The following is a 15,933-nucleotide window of genomic DNA, read 5'->3' as shown; positions in this document are numbered from 1 at the left end:
GTGTTGGCAAACGAAAAAAAAAAAAAACGCACATTTTTTTCACTCAGGAGGTCTGGCCCAGGTACCGAGAACAAAGAAAACTTTTACCTCAAGAGTCAATAAATCTGGGACATTGAGACAAAGGGTTTGATAGATTCTGAGGGGGGAAACGTCAGGGGAATACTACTGTGCATGCCCAGAAAGTTCTCATCCTATCCTCAGTTCTGCAGACACCACAGCTTCTGAAGAAAAATGATGCAGTTGATTACTACAGCCACAGGTTCGTCTTTGGATTTTAGACACACTGGCCTGCAGGAAAAAAAGTCATAAAGCCCTTAAAGGCCCGATTTGCAAGGGAAAGATGAAAGAAGCCAACTACGCCTTGCTTCCATGAGTGATCTCAAGACTACCAACAAGCCATGTCTGAGGTGAAATATCTCAAGAAGGAACAGAAAATAGTATTTAAAAGGACAGCACAGGACACAGCTAATTGTGGTGCCCAACCAACAGAGCGGATTATGATGCAAACATCACTGATATGTAGCGTGGGGCCATCCTACTGAGGAAGACTCTGGTTTCGGAGCCTGACAACTCGTTTCCTTTCCCGGAGCACAGTCCCGATGGCGGCCAACAGAAAGAACCTGCCAACAGGCTAAGGGAGGAAGCCAGGAAAAGCCCCACAGATTAAAAGTTCACCCCAGCTAATCTACCAGTGAGTAATCCACATGCAGAAAAGTGGTGACCATCTAGAGAGATGAAATCCAGAGGGGGGACAAAATTGGGACAGAACATCCCGAAGAGCTTATCAGTAATGAAAACATTTAGGAAAGCCAGCTTCCTGAGCAAGTACTGAGACAACTTCACGACTCGGGATTTTTAAAACTGAACCAAACACACCCTCCATCTGTTGCTCAGTGTGCAAGGTTACTGTGGGCGATTCAGGGACGTCACATGTGGGAGATGTCCCCTGCTCTCAAAGAGCTGGCAGTTCCAGCAGAGAAAACTCTCGCCAAAGAAAAACCTTGGAACAACGGACCCTTCGCAGCCTAAGCCCAAGACTGAAGAACAGGGACAGAGAAGCCCCCAGCGGGCTGCTTATGTCCAGGGCCTCTCGACGGAAGAGACTGGACTGAAGCAGAACCCTGCAGAACCAACGGGAAGGTGATGGAAGCAGGAGACACCACAGGAGCAGGGCACAGAGACTAGAATACGGCTGCATACGTTTAGGACACGGGGGACAGCATCTCACATCTGCCGCCGAAGACCCAGCTGGTACAGCAGCAGCCACATGTAAGAGCTTAACAGCCGTCTATTAAATCAGTACGTGACAGTGGTGCCTGGGTGGCTCAGTTGGTTAAGCCTCCAACTTTGGCTCAGGTCATGATCTCACAGTCCGTGAGTTTGAGCCCCACGTCGGGCTCCATGCTGACAGCTCAGAGCCTGGAGCCTGCTTCAGATTCTGTGTCTCCCTCTCTCTCTGCCCCTCCCCCATGCGTGCTCGGTCTCAAAAATAAACATTAAAATAAATCTAAATTTAATTTAAATTTTAAAAAAAAGAAAAAAATCACATGATGGAATTTAACATGTATTTACTTAAAAACCAAGTCAGTGCCCCTTTTCTTATCACCTGTAATATGCAACATGCCTTGTATCTCCTGTTTTTTTACAACACGACCCCACAGCAAGCTGGAAAGGTAGGTACTGTTATCTCCACTTAAATAGCAGAAAACAGAAGCTCAGAAAGATTATACAATTTGCTGAAGTCTCATAACTCCTAAATGACAGTTAGGATTTGCACTTCCTTAATCTAATCAAAGCCAGGGCTCCATTTACTCCACGTATCCATTCATTTACTCAACAAACACTGATGAAATGTGGGGCATCTCATCTGAGCCAGTGGCCTCCACACAGGCTCCTGATGTGGGGCTTTGCCAGCGAGCCCCTGTAGGGACACAGGAGCCCCCACTCTGCTCTCAGGTCTCTGAATGCGGCTCCCTCTCCCCCACCTGGGGACCCCCACGGCCAGGGAGCCACAGCATGGCCAGGGGGAAACCCGCAGAGGCAGCAGCGGTGTTCCCAGCTCTGAATTCTCTCCGGAGCTCACCTTGCACACCTACAAAGTGCATCGCTGAGGCTCCAGGAACATAAACAACGGCTCAAGTGAGAAACCTCTAACGCGGACGGTTTCTTCTCTGGTTACTTTCATCACGTTTATGGGGATGGTACGGTGCCTCTCATGTTCACTGTCACCATCAGCAGGGATAACATGACATCCACACTCTAGATGTGGTCCAGACCAACTGTGGGACCTCAGGCAGCCCACCAATGAGAGCCACCTGGCCGGTATCCCTTCAAGTTAGAAAGACCTCACCTTCTGACTGCAAGAATGAGTGGACTGTGGGGGTGCCTGGGTGGCTCAGTTGGCTGACTCTTGATTTCGATTCATGTCATGATCCCAGGGTCATGGAATCAAGCCCAGCGTCAGGCTCTGCAATGAGCGTGGAGCCTGCTTAAGATTCTCATTCTCTCATATTCTCTCTCTCTCTCTCTCTCTCTCTTTCTCTCTCTCTCCCTCCCTCCTGCCCTCCGCCTGTCCCTCCCCTGTTCTCTATTAAAAAAAAAAAAAAAAATGAGTTCATTGTGAACACACTGTGAACATGTTCTAAAGAGAGGCTTGGCTTGGTTTTGGTGTGAGCCATTTGGCAGAAGGCAGGACTGTGTGTGTAAGGTCTTAGTCCCTTTCAGCTATCGTAACAGAATGCCATAGGCTGGGTGGCTTATAAACAATAGAAACTTACTTCTCGCAGTCCTGGAGACTGGAAGTCCATGACAAGGTCGTGGGCAGACTCTCGGGGTCTGGTGAGAGCCCACTTCCTGCTTCATAGATGGCCGCCTTCCTGCTGTGCCCTCAAGAGCTGGAAGGGCCACAGAGCCCCCCAGGGTAGGTCTCTTTTACAAGAGACCTAATCCCCTATGAGGGCCTTCCTCCCATGACCTAATCCCTTCCCAAAGGCCCCACCTCCTAGTACCACCACATGGAAGGTTAGGTTTCAACATAAAACTGGGTGGGGAGGAGACAAAAACATCCAGTCTATAGCAAACAGTTTTTATTTTATATCGTGAAGTACCTGAAAAGCCAAGGTTCTTGTGTCCTACCCCAGCCAGGGAGCGTCAGCCACACTTGGATATAGTTTTAGCTCTTTCTTCCCACGTGTATAAGCAGCCCACCAGATGTCTGTTGAACAGGGTCTTCTGTGAGCACCAGCACCTGACCCCCTGCAGCCAGCGTACACGTTCAGAGGTGCGGATGAGGGCAGAGATGAGATCGGGACCATAACCCCAAGAACGCCCTTCACCTGCCCCACCCCGCCCCGCACCAACAACAACCTAATGCAAATAATCAGACACCCACAGCACTCAACAAAGACCACCACTCCCTATATCCAGAGCAGATACCCAACCTGTGCACAGTGGTTCCACCAGCCCAGCTGGTAAAATAATGAAATATCTTCAACCAATCAGTAAATAACCACAGCCTGACCCTAGCCCCAGCAGCTGACCTCCGGGGCGTCTCTTGAGATTTCCTCACCCCCTCCAGAGACCAACTACCCAAGACCCATCCAGACAATTCTTATGGCCCTCCTTACGACACTCTTCCAGACCCTTCAAATTCTCTACTAGGAAGACATGTTGTTTTTATACTTTTTTTTGAAGTTTTTAAGGTACCAATCAAACACTAAGAATAAAAACAACATGCACCTGAGTAGAGCCAGTTAAACTATACTATGAAACTTCAGTTTTTGTTGACGTTTCCTGAGTCAAGGTTGACATACAGCCCAACTTCTACGGGAACATTGCCCAAAAGATGATACCTAGGTTTCAAAGAGTGTATGTGATACTAACATTTATGAGAAAGGACTATTTTTTAAAGCTATAATCCTCATAACATAATAATACATTCTATTTGTATAAGGCCTTACCACACATGCCTTATCTCATTTGGGACTTAACAACAGATCTGTAATGTAAGCAGGTGTAATTCAGGTTTAATTATCCATTTAACAAACAAGGTAATCAAGACGTAGAGAGGATAATATCATGATTCCACAGTTCTCTAGTGACAGAGCTAGGACTCCCTCCAATCTCCTGACCCCTAGTTCCTTCAGTGGCTTGCTGGAGTCACCTCATACCCACTCGTAAGAGCCTGATTGGAGAATTCTGCAGTAGGTTGTTAAGCCATGGGTAGCTTGAAACTGTTCCATGTGGGAGTATTTACACCATGGAAATCAGCAATTGTCACAAATCAGAGCCTATCTCCTTGCCATTCTATAATGCATCCACAGAAAGGGAGGTATTTCTTATTAGTTTGTTAATATTCTCTATTCCCATCAACCCCACCAACTTGTAAATCATGTGACACGGAAGAAAGGGCACTGAACTTGGGAGTCAGAAGACACTTAAATAACCACCTGCCATTCAGCAGCCTTTTCCCATGAGTCATTAAACCTCTCTGCACCTCCATTTTCTTATCTGTAAAATGAAGGCAGTAACTGCTGCCCACGGACCACGCAGGTAAAAACATTTCGCCAACTGTAAAACACCACACAGCTGTGAAAAACAATATGGCGGTACTTCCAAAACTTCAACATAGAGTTACCATACGATCCAGCAATGTTACTTCTGGGTACACACCCAAAAGAATTGAAAGCAGGGACTTGAAGAGATATGTGTACCCCCACGTGCATGCAGCACTACTGATGAGAGCCAAAAGGTGGCAATAACTCCAACTGTCTACCGCCAGATGAATGAATACACAAAATGGGGTACAGACACACAATGGAATATTATTCTGCCTTAAAAAGCAAGGGAGGAAAAACCTTTAAGGTTCCAGTTACAGCACCAAATCCAATTCAGTGTGAAGGCAATTACAGTGATGTGTGCTGTGGTCATGAAAGACAGAGAGGTCCTCCCAAAAAGTGGAGCTGTCAGGGCATTTACCCCCCTGCTCACCCCATTACAGAGGTCCCAGTATGCTGTCACCCCAGACTTTGGCCATCAAAAAGGCTCAAATGGAGAGGTCAAGACAGAGGATATTGCCCAATCTGGACATCTGCTTCCCAACTGTCACTGACATCCTAAGACCTGGGAAATTAAACATTTGAGATCTTCTCCCACACCCCATCCAACAATCCCCCCAAAGAGATTTTTAAATAAGCTGTTACACATGTCCATGTGGTATATACACATACATGCTGCCATTTCTTAAATATTCTGCCACCAAAATTAATTCAGTGCATATTGATTTTATTAAGTTTAATGTTTTGAGAGAGAGAGAGAGCAGGAGGGGCACAGAGAGAGGGAAAGAGAGAGAACCCCAAGCAGGCTCCACACTGCCAGCACAGAGCCCAACGCGGGGCTTGAACTCACGAACTATGATATCATGACCTGAACCCAAACCAAGAGTCAGATGCTTAACCGACTGAGCCACCCAGGGCGCCCTATTACATATCGATTTTAAACTACTCAACTCTGTGATGTGTTGTCATACTGCAAATAAATTACTTAAGTCCTCAAATCAAAACGTGTTTTCAGTAAGAAACAAAGCCCACACACTGAAGCAGTTCTCAGAAAGGAAAAACACGTTTAAGCCAAAGTGGGGCCACAGCCGTGCCGAAGCCTATGTGTTGTTTGGGAAGACAGAAGCTGCCGCTGGAAAGCTGTTGCACAAGCTGATGCAGATAGCGACAGGCTAAAACACAACACAAGACGAGACCCAGCTCAGGGTGCAGGGAGAGGTGCAGAGACCAGGCTGATAAGATAACCAGAGGAAGGAAAGAGCCTGTGATATCCAGCAAACTAGGTCACTCCAGCACCCGAGCTGGCCCAGAGGACGTTCCTGGCTGGGTCTCTTGGTTAATGCCAGCACTCTATGAACTCATCAGCCTCCTTTGGGAAGCAAATGTTGAATGGCTCCATGGACCCTCCAACTTCGTGCACACGGCCTCTGAGGAGCACTGTTCCAGCACCCCAGGGGCTAATGAGAGGGAATGAGCACTTACCAAGACAGATCCATAGGCCATGCCCTGCACTAAGTGGTTTTCATGCACCTTCATGTAATCCTCACGACAGCCCTGGGACTATGTGCTGGTCTTATCCCATTTTACGGGAGAGGACAGGAGTCTGAGAATGGCCAAACAATTTGCCCAAAACCAGATGGCTAGGAAGCAGAGGACCAAGATCTGCACTCATGGCCCAGTGACCTCAGAGCCTACCTACTCAGCTACTCACTACTGTGCTGTGCAAAACAACCAGCAATTGTTCTTCCTGACTGATGGAAGACTTGTTGGTAGTTTCTTAAATCAACTTGGGACGGGGGAGGGGAGTAGGTCAAGTATGCACCATTGTGCACATTCGCAACAAGAGCTTCCAAAAATCAACTTCCAACAGATACGGACATGTTCTTCCCCGAGGTACCCAGAATTGCCACTGGCAGTCCCCCTCAACCACAGCTGCTGATGGCGACCAGAGCTGATGACAGCTACCGTTTACTTAATCCCAATTATGTGCCAGACACCTCATGTACATCACTGAATCCTTACAAGTATCCCACAAGGCAACAACGTCCAACTCCATGTTAACTCGGGAAGATTAAGGAACCTCTCCAGAGGCGTACAGCTAGGAACGGCTGGGCTGGAGTCACCCTTCCATTATGGCTCATGGCCTCCCGCTGCCTCCCCTACCTGGCCTCACCAAGGATGCTGTTTTAAAAGCTGATCCTCGGGGTGCCTGGGTGGCTCAGTCGGTTGAGCATCTGACTTCGGCTCAGATCATGATCTCACAGTCCATGAGTTCGAGCCCCGCGTCGGGCTCTGTGCTGACAGCTCAGAGCCTGGAGCCTGCTTCAGATTCTGTGTCTCCCTCTCTCTGACCCTCCCCCGTTCATGCTCTTTCTCTATCTCAAAAATAAATAATTTTAAAAATAAATAAATAAATAAATAAATAAATAAATAAATAAATAAGTAAGTAAGTAAGTAATAAAAGCTGATCCTCAAGGTTTGGTGTTATCCAAAAGACAGAATCCCTCGGTTTCTGAATCCTTCTGAAATAACTAGGAAAAATAGCACAAGACACATAGCTGATCACTGGAGATGTGGAAGGAACTTGGTGTGCCATCACATGAACTTGGCCTGTGCCATCCATTTGAAGGTTACCTTTGGTCTGAATGGAGCCCGAATAATACATATACTGCATAATAAACATCTTTTTAATCAAGCAGGATCTAATGAAAGCTAGCCCAGGGAAAAAGTGGTTTCCTGCACCAGAGAAAGTCAAAGGGACACAAGCAACATGAACTGAGAAAGATCAGGACAGCATCTTTCCCAGAGCCCACAGATCCTCCCCTTTTAGCTACATATGCATTGGGCTGACCATCTTGGGCCAGAAAAGAAACTTAAGGCAACTGACCAGGATACCAGTCTTCCTGCTGGTCACCCAGCAGCAGTTCCTTCTTCAATTCAAAATAAGGGTCCTCAGGGGGGTCTGGCTCCCTGACGATTCCTGTGAAATGGGAGGCATGAGGGTGGAGGTCTGCCACTGTGAGTGCAAGCTGATCAGAAATGTGACAATCCCCCACTGGATCAATGCCTAAGCCGTCCCAGAGGAGAGAGGAGGAGAAGGAAAGAGATTGAAGGGGATTAAGGAGATTTATTTGGGGAAAGGAAAGATTAAAGGGATTTATGGAGACCCAGCCAAAGAAAAACTCAACAAATTAACCCCTAAAATCCTCCCCTGAGAGGACACAAATGTCCACCTACCAAGCCTAATTATTGTCCATTCAGTGGCCAAGTTCAAACCAGAAAGTTCTACTTGAGACACAGTCCTTACGAGCCCCTCTGGAATGAGCTCTCTGCCCAAAGGAGCAATTTCCCAAATCCCACTACACTAATCAATAAGGACACTAGCGTTGTTACCTTTTTTCCAATCAAGAAAAATGTCTGGCTTTTCCCCTCCAAATATAAAACATCCTGCCAAAAAAAGGAGTAGAAAAGAGTCTTGTGTTTATTATTTTTCATGGAATGTTTGGGCTTTAAATGGCCAAATCGAGTGGGAGAGTTAGAGTGCATAGGCCCACCTGTGCAGGTGAGCTAGCTCTTCCTACTGATAATTCTACAGGCAACACCCAGCATTTTCCCAGAAAGTTAAGCAGTTCTCCCAGCTGCTAAAATGTCCAGCTTGCCACAATTTTCCCTCTGTGACTGAGGAGGAAGCCCTTCAAAAGCCCTTTCCACACAAGCTCAGAGGGAAGGAAACTCACCTGGGGATGCAGGAGTCCCTCACGGGGAGGGCCCAGAAGCCCGAAGGACGTGAGCTTACCTGCTAAACTGTTTCCTGGAGCTTCCCAGAGCAGGCACTCAGAAAACCCTTGGATAAACTGACCCAAACCACCCAATGGCACCATTTTTCCAACCCCATATCCTTGGAGAATCTCATATCCAACCACAGCAATTCCTTTCTGCTTGTCCCTTCCAAAAATATCGAGGACCCAACCACTTCTGACAAGAAGTGGAGCCTGTGTAGCTAAGGTTCCCCCTTCTAAACCACCTCTGTCTCTCACCTGGATCGTTGCAATGGCCTCCAAGCTGGTCCCCCCCATCTCTGCCCTGGAGACCACCAGATGGTCCTCAACACGGCACACAGATCACTCTGTGATGGAAACACCTAAGTCACTTCAAGGTGCTCCTCTGCTCAAAACCCTCCAATGTCCCCCATTTCTCTCAGAGCAAAAGCAAAGTTTCTACTATGGCCTGCAAAGGCCCTTTGAGGAATCTGATCTCCTCACCCCGATGCCTCTCTTACCTCAGTTCCCGCTTCCTTCCACCAACCACCAACTTCCAGCCACACGGACCTCTCTGAACACTGGACAAGCTCCCCGGCAAGCCCTCAGCCCTCGCTGTTCCCTCTGATGGGAACATTCTGCCTTCAGCCGTCCCACGTTAGCTTCTTAGTGAGGCCATCCCTGGCTACTCAGCCTCACTCAGCCATCATTATGGCCCCTTGCTGGGGCACCTGAGACACCTGGGTGGCTCAGTCCGTTAAATGTTAAGCATCCGACTTCAGCTCAGGTCATGATCTCACGGTCCGGGAGTTCAGCCCGCATCGGGCTCTGTGCTGATGGCTCAGAGCCTGGAGGCTGCTTCGGATTCTGTGTCTCCCTCTCTCTCTGCCCCTCCCCCACTTGTGCTCTGTCTCTCTATCAAAAATGAATAAGCATTTAAAGTTCTAAATAAATAAATAAAACCCTTCCTTGGTTGGCTTTTTTCCCTCACATGTGTACTACGCATCACACTCTACATTTTACTTACTTATCTTTTTCACTCCCAGGCCCCCTCACCAGAAGGTAAGTTCCGAGAGGGCAGGCATTTTTCGTTGTTGTTTGCAGCGATGTGCCACCACCCCCCCACACACACAAAGCCCAGACTAGATCAGATGCTCAACAGAGATCTTTAAGCAAACGAGCGGCTGAATGTATATCCTTCCTCACAACAAAACGGAGCTGAGAAATACAAACTCCTAGTGAACACAGCAGCTGGGACACCCTCAGGGAGAAATCTAGGGACTTCCACCTCTGTTTCCCTCTTGCTAATATTCTTCCAAATGCTTCTCCCAGACTCTAAAATTCTGAGTAATCCCAGAATAAATACTACAAAATCAGCCAAATACACAAACCACCTGAAGCCGCTTTGCCTTTCTACCCCTCCCCCGCAACACACACATCCCAAAAAAGAACCATTGAATGTGGTTCCCACTGGGGCTTTCAGATAAGTCAATCACCTGTGTCCTCAACAGGTGTATTTACTGAGCAATTTCAGAATAAGGAATGTAAGTATGATACTAGTGGGAAAAGACAGTGGTTGCCCCACGGAAATTTCTATTTATACTCTTCCTAAAGCAGCACCCAGCAGGCACTCGTTTGATGGAAAAGGGAACACGCTATGCTATTGACATGAAGTGGGATAAGACTTCCTGTTCTGAGCTGTTTTCACTTTGCTACGAGCCTGGGCATAAAAATGTCGCTCCAAACAGAAATGAGTTGCACTAGCCATGCAGGAAGGCTCGTAAAGAACCACGCAACTACCTTCCTGATTCAGGTGAGCCATAAAATCTCAGGGTTGGAAGGGCACTTGAAAACCATCTTATCTTCCCTGCCCCTGTGACTTGAGAGACAAGGAAGCTGAGACAGGGAGAGAGTGGTGTGGACAAATGACCAAGCAGCCCACAGGCCACACAACCTATTAGTGGCTGAGCCATACCTGAAAGCCAGGCTCCAATCCTCCATGATGGCCAGTTCCAGCCCCCTACAGACAGCAATCACTTCACCGTAAAATGTTCAGTCTATAAGAAAAGCATGTATTCACACCCTGCAGAGATGAAGATCTATTTTCTAGGACAGGCCATTTCCTATACTCCAGAGGAAAGGAGGAAATTGGGACAATCATTCTGTGTCATGCCAAGGACTCAGACCTTCTCTGTCCAGATGGCTTCCATGGCATCAAAATTAGAGAAGTGATTTCCATGAGTCTGGGGTACTTCCTGGACACCACACCAAAGATTTCTTGCCATCCATATACTTCTCCAAATGGCATAGCATCATTTTTTTCACTTCAGAAGTCGTTGAAGGACATCTCCGCTAGCGATGGTCTGGAGGGCCTCAGCAAATGCGCTGACAGAAATGCTCACTATCCCTGATTTGCTGTTACACAACATTTATTTGCTCCCACAGTGTGCCAAGGACCTGAAAACACATCTCTGATTCATAAATAGTGCTTAGGTCTTCCATCTCAGGTTCTGGAGTTCCTTTCAAAGGAAGCTACAGGCAGCCCACGAGTTGCAGGTTTTTCCTGAGGCCTGACTCAGAGGCACATCAGCTAACCCAGGCCCAAATCCCAAAGGCAGGTCCCTTCACCCAGGCCGTCCCTGGCTTCCCTAATCTCTTTCCCACCCTCCTGAGCCAGTCTTCACTCCCATTTGGCCCCCAGTCCCCATCAAGGCCCCTCTGACCACATGAACTAAATGGCTTGACCCTTTGGCTTCAACAGTAATTGTTCTACTCCGCACAGAAAGTTACCTGAATCAGGCAGCCAGGTATCGGATTACAAAGTTTGGCCAAGTTTGTGTTCCTCTGGCCTTTACATCGCTTTATTTTAAAAGCATTTTAACACTCTAAGATGACAGTCTGGCTCCTGCCAGGGCTTTCCTGCCTTAGGATCTTGAAGACATATGGGGAAGGTGCGACAAACAAAATGACTGGAGCTGTAGAATACCTTGGAAATGAATCCCAGCCGTGATCAGTGATGCCTCCGACTGACAGTAGGTTTCATTACAAACAGGAGAGGGGTCCAGACTCAACATCTACACAGACAGGACTGGAAGCAACCTCCCTATTTAGACTCAGACCAAGGTCACTGGAACTGGCCCAGCGTGAAACAGGCATCCTAAACTTCACATGACTGCTAGAAAGTCCAAAGAGACAAAATAATGCTGATTATCCAAGAGCTTTGAAATGTTATTGTATTTAGATAACAGGTTACCCCATAATTATGTTTTCCTTGCATTAATACTAAAGCTAGCTTTCCAAATACTGAAGTTAAATCAAATTATTAGTAAACATTTGCTGTTACATAACCCACAAAGTGACTCAATGCCATAGTGATTGTAATGAGTTGTTCTGCCTAGGTTCCACACTTAATACCTAGCTCATGCTTGGCAAGTCACTTAATCGTTCTGTTGCCTCAGTTTTCCCATCTGCCAATTGGGGATAATACCAAATACCTACCTTATAAGGTTATTATGAGGGTAAAATACATGTAAGACACTTAGAATAATACCTGATACACGGTATTCATTTAAGAAAGTCACTTACGATGACTACTATTATGTCATTGAACAAAAACATTTTGACCATTTTCTTATTTGTGTTAGACTCTTCTAGAACCCACGCCTGCACCACAGGCCTCACTGGGAAGCTTCTTTCCAAAGAATTATTTCCAAGGCAGGAGGCAAAGCTTTGGGACCCCAATAGAAACCCATGCCCAAGTTCACCGGGCACCTGACCACAGTCCAAGAGACTGTTCCACAGCAGCTCCACTGGTCTCTCTGGCACCAGAAGGCAAACCCCCATCCTTCACGGAGGAAAAACCACCCACAGTCACCCCCCCAAACAGCGCCTGCTACAGCAGGAGCCACTCAATAAAGCCACAGCTCACTGAGCTTCAGCGCCCCACCCCCCCCCCCCAACACCAGGCTGCTGCAAAGGTGCGGCTGCAGGGCTCTCCTGAAAAGCAGGAGTCAGTTAGGGGGAAATGCCTCTGTCCCCGTGGAGGCTGTGGGCAGGGGGGGCCAGAGCAAGGGGTTCAGGTGGGGATACGCCATGCAAAGGAAGGCATTCCCACATGATGAGACTCCGGGCTCTGGCGTCCCCTCATCCGCAGCCACATAACCGGTCTCAGGATGACAAGCAAGGGCATGCTTCTGGTTTCTCCATAACCTGAGCATCTCCGTGTCCAAACCCCAAACCCCAATAAGCCTCAGTAGCAATTTTCAAAAGTTCTGACCAAAACTCACTCCTTAACTGGCCGGGCTGAGAGAAGCAGTCCCAAGCCCCTCCTTACGAAAAAGTCTAAGTCCTTTCTGTTTTCATCCCAACAAAGATAGACCGTCTGTACCCACAGGTGCCCTCCCTAATGTGCAGCACAGCAGCTGGGAGACCCTATTCTCGGCCTCGCCAGAGTGCTTTCCTGGGTATCAGAAGCAAGGCTGGGAACGCTGCCTTCACAACTTCGATCTGGGGGACCCATTGCAAAGGTGAGGGCGAGGGCAAATGACTGAGCAACCGTGGGGCACCCTAAGGAGGGGGCAGGAGACCACCTGGGTTTGAAAAATGTGGTTCTGGAAAGCAAACCAACCACAAAAGCAAGTAAAGGGGGGGCGGGAGGAAGGAAAGAAGGAAGAACACAGTGGTTTATCTCACCTAACACCTCCTCTTTCTCTTCCCAGCCTAATCAACACCTCCATGAACCCCTGCAAAATGTTCCGTTCATATAGCACATGTGTGTGTGAGAGAATATATATACTGACAGATACTGATCATCAACAGATACTGATCACATGAGGGGAGAACATAACTTGAACTTCAGACTCACCCCAGCAGTGCCTGATTCTCTTTCACTATCAGCCTCCTTACCTATTCTGAGGCGCTTCAAAACAAAACAAACAAAAACCAACTCCTGGGCAGAAAGGGAACAACAGCAGCTGAACTGAGCGGCACATGCTTGGAGCATTCCCGCCATGGACTTCGGAGTATTTCTGCTTTCTTGAGCCACAGCCACCAGCACTGGACTACAGAACAGCCCTGGAGAGAAATCGCCTGTAGGGAGACACTCACAGACCCTCCCTGGAGCCACGCACCCCAGCGTGTGCAGCTGAGTCTCTGTGAAATGGACATACGCTCAGGTAAGGCTCTGCCCACACGTGACCCAGAACACTGCGAAATTCTTCCCTTCCATAATCGCGTGGCATCCAAAGTCTTGCCTACACCTAGTACGTGCAGATGTCGATTCCGTAAGAACACATGATGGAAGGACAGAAATGGGAATGGCCAAAGCCCCATTTTCTCGTGACCACATCTCTCCTCTCCACGGTGCGCCCACACACACGGTGAGTAAACGCACACGACCGGTAGGTAAACGTTAATATCCACCATGCTCAGCCCACAGTCACGCGTGGGGAGAAAGAAGTCGAGAGGGCGGCGGTGTCAGGGGAAGTGGAAAGTCGCCTGCCGGTGACTGTCCTCCCCAAAGCTCGGAGCTCCTCCCGCCCCCGCCCGGGAGCGGTGCCCACCCGCGCCCCGGGGACGCAGACCCACGCGTTGGACACGCGGGGGGCTCCGCGGAGCCGAGAACCGGACAATGAGGACGCGGCCACCAGCCTGTTCCTGCCGCGGTGGCAGTGGCGGTGGCGGCAGGAGCCGCCTGTGCACCCGTGGCCGCTGGCACCTCCACCCTTTTCTCCCCAAGCCCCACTTACGTCCCGAGGGTCTCCTTGAACTCGAAAATTTTCTTGATGTCTTCAGCTTGCTTTTTCCAGGAGGAGCTGCTCTCGCCGTTCTCCCGGGCCATGGCAGACGAGGACGGCGTGTGCGGAGGGCGGCGAGGCGGCGCGGCCGGGCGCGTGGGGCCGGGGTGGGCGCGCTGAGGAGGGGGCGCCCGGCGACCGGGGCGCAGGGGGCGGCGGCGAGCCTGTCCGGGAGGGCTGGGGCGCGCGCGTGGGGATGCTCGGCGCGGGAGCCGGAGACTTTGTGCTGCGGCAAGAGCTTCCTCTTCTGCAGTTTCCTCTTTCACTCTCGCCGCCGCCGCGGTCCCTCCCTGGCTCTTATTTCTGCTGGTCTCGGGCACAGACTTCCTGCCGCCGCCGCCGCCGCCGCTCGCCGGGCTCCTTTGCAGCCGGCTGCCAGCCTCACTTTCTGCTACTTTCTTGCCTCCCTTCTCCTCCCTCCCCGCCGCCCGCCCTGCTCCCTCCTCCTCCTCCCCCTCCTCCTCCTCCCGCGGGCTCCCCGCCCTCCCCGCGCGCCCCGGCCGCCTCCCGCCTCCCCGCCTCCGGCGCGCTGCCGCCTTCGGGGATGTCCTGCTCCCGGGAGCGCCGTGCCCCGCGCGCGGGGCACCGCCGTGGGCTGGCGGCCTCGCGCGCCCTGGAGCCCCGGAGAGGGCAGGTGCAGGGGACCCGGGCAGGTGCAGGGTGCCGGAGAGCGCGCGAGAGGACTCCAGCCCCTTGGGGAGCTTTATTAATTCTGCAGTCAAGTCCCAGGGGCACGAGGGCTTTCCTCCCTGGCGGCGGGAGGGGGCGCCTCTGCGTAGCGCTCCGCAGCGGCGCGGTGGGGGCGGGAGTGCGTGGCCGCCCGGATCCCCGGCGCCGAGGGCGGGGGCGCTTTCCCCGCGCGCCGGGGGCCGCGGCGGGTGCGTCCCCGGGCCGCGCGGGGCTGGCGGGCGGGGGCCGGTTGTTATGGCGACGGGAGGCGGCGGTGGGGATGCGTGTGGCGGTGGGCGTTGACTCGCGGCCCGCAGCGCCGGCCCGCTTCTAGCGCTCCCGGAGCCTGCCGGTCCCTCCCGACTAGGCGACTGGAGCTAATTCGCATTGCACCAAAATCGGCGCTCGCGTCAAATTCTGGCCGGGGGAGGGGGCCTCGTGGCGAAGAGAAAGCCTGGGAGCCTCGGGGCCGGGGATGCGCAGGACGCGCCAGGCGCCGCCTCGTGTTCCCTTAGAGAGCTAGACTCCCGGAGTTACCGGGCGCCCGGGCTGCGGGTGGATTCGGGGACCGCCCGGCGCGGGCTCTGTGCTCCCCGCGGGCTGCCCCGGCCCCCGGGCTGGAACTGCCAGCGGGTCTGGGCCGGCCTGGCTGGCCTGCGCTCCTCTTTGGCCCCTCCTGGCTTCTCCCTTTCTCCTCCCGCCGAAACCCAGAGACTTAGTGTAAAGTGAACGTCTGCCCCACACCCTCCTGGAGCGGAGGGCTGCCCCTCCTAGCCCTACCTGCGGCGGGCTTAGTAGGGTACCCTGAGGTGGGGCTTGTCCCTCGAAACATCTTTTCCTACTGGCTGAGAAACGAACTCAAGAGTTCCCTCTGGCCTCCCATCTCCGAGATTCTCTTCTAACTGCCCACCCTTCTCCCATGTCCACCTGTCAGCGGGGGAGCCGCGTGCGTATCCCCGTCCCCGACCTGAAGGGACTACCTCTTCTTCCAGAAAATAGTAGTTTTCCTGGTATCCAGGTTATCGCTCCCGTAGGGCCCCTCGGCTGAGTTGTGTAAACAGCCTTGTCTCTTGATTGTTGACACCTGCCCCATTTCCCCAGGACTGTTCCAATTTCACTTTGGGGGGGGGGATGTACTCCCTGAAAAGGAAACTT

General features: G+C 50.9%; 1 protein-coding gene across 3 annotated transcripts in view; it reads right to left on the bottom strand.

The window, feature by feature from the left end:
- CAMK1D (calcium/calmodulin dependent protein kinase ID) overlaps positions 1-14,535 on the bottom strand; it is a 425,521-nt gene extending 410,986 nt beyond the window's left edge. For 2 of the 3 annotated variants that reach the window (XM_030323251.1, XM_030323252.1), the window contains exon 1: positions 14,062-14,535. In XM_030323251.1, the coding sequence (XP_030179111.1) occupies positions 14,062-14,153 (92 nt within the window). In that variant the 5' untranslated portion in view covers positions 14,154-14,535. The remainder of the gene's footprint in view (positions 1-14,061) is intronic. The other variant, XM_030323250.1, reaches the window with a different exon arrangement.
- Between the last annotated feature and the right edge of the window lie 1,398 nt (positions 14,536-15,933).

The sequence above is a fragment of the Lynx canadensis genome, chromosome B4, assembly GCF_007474595.2.
Source record: "Lynx canadensis isolate LIC74 chromosome B4, mLynCan4.pri.v2, whole genome shotgun sequence".
Lineage (NCBI taxonomy): Eukaryota > Metazoa > Chordata > Mammalia > Carnivora > Felidae > Lynx > Lynx canadensis.
The sequence above is the reverse complement of the archived record's forward strand: the minus strand, read 5'-3'. Positions and strand labels throughout refer to the sequence as shown.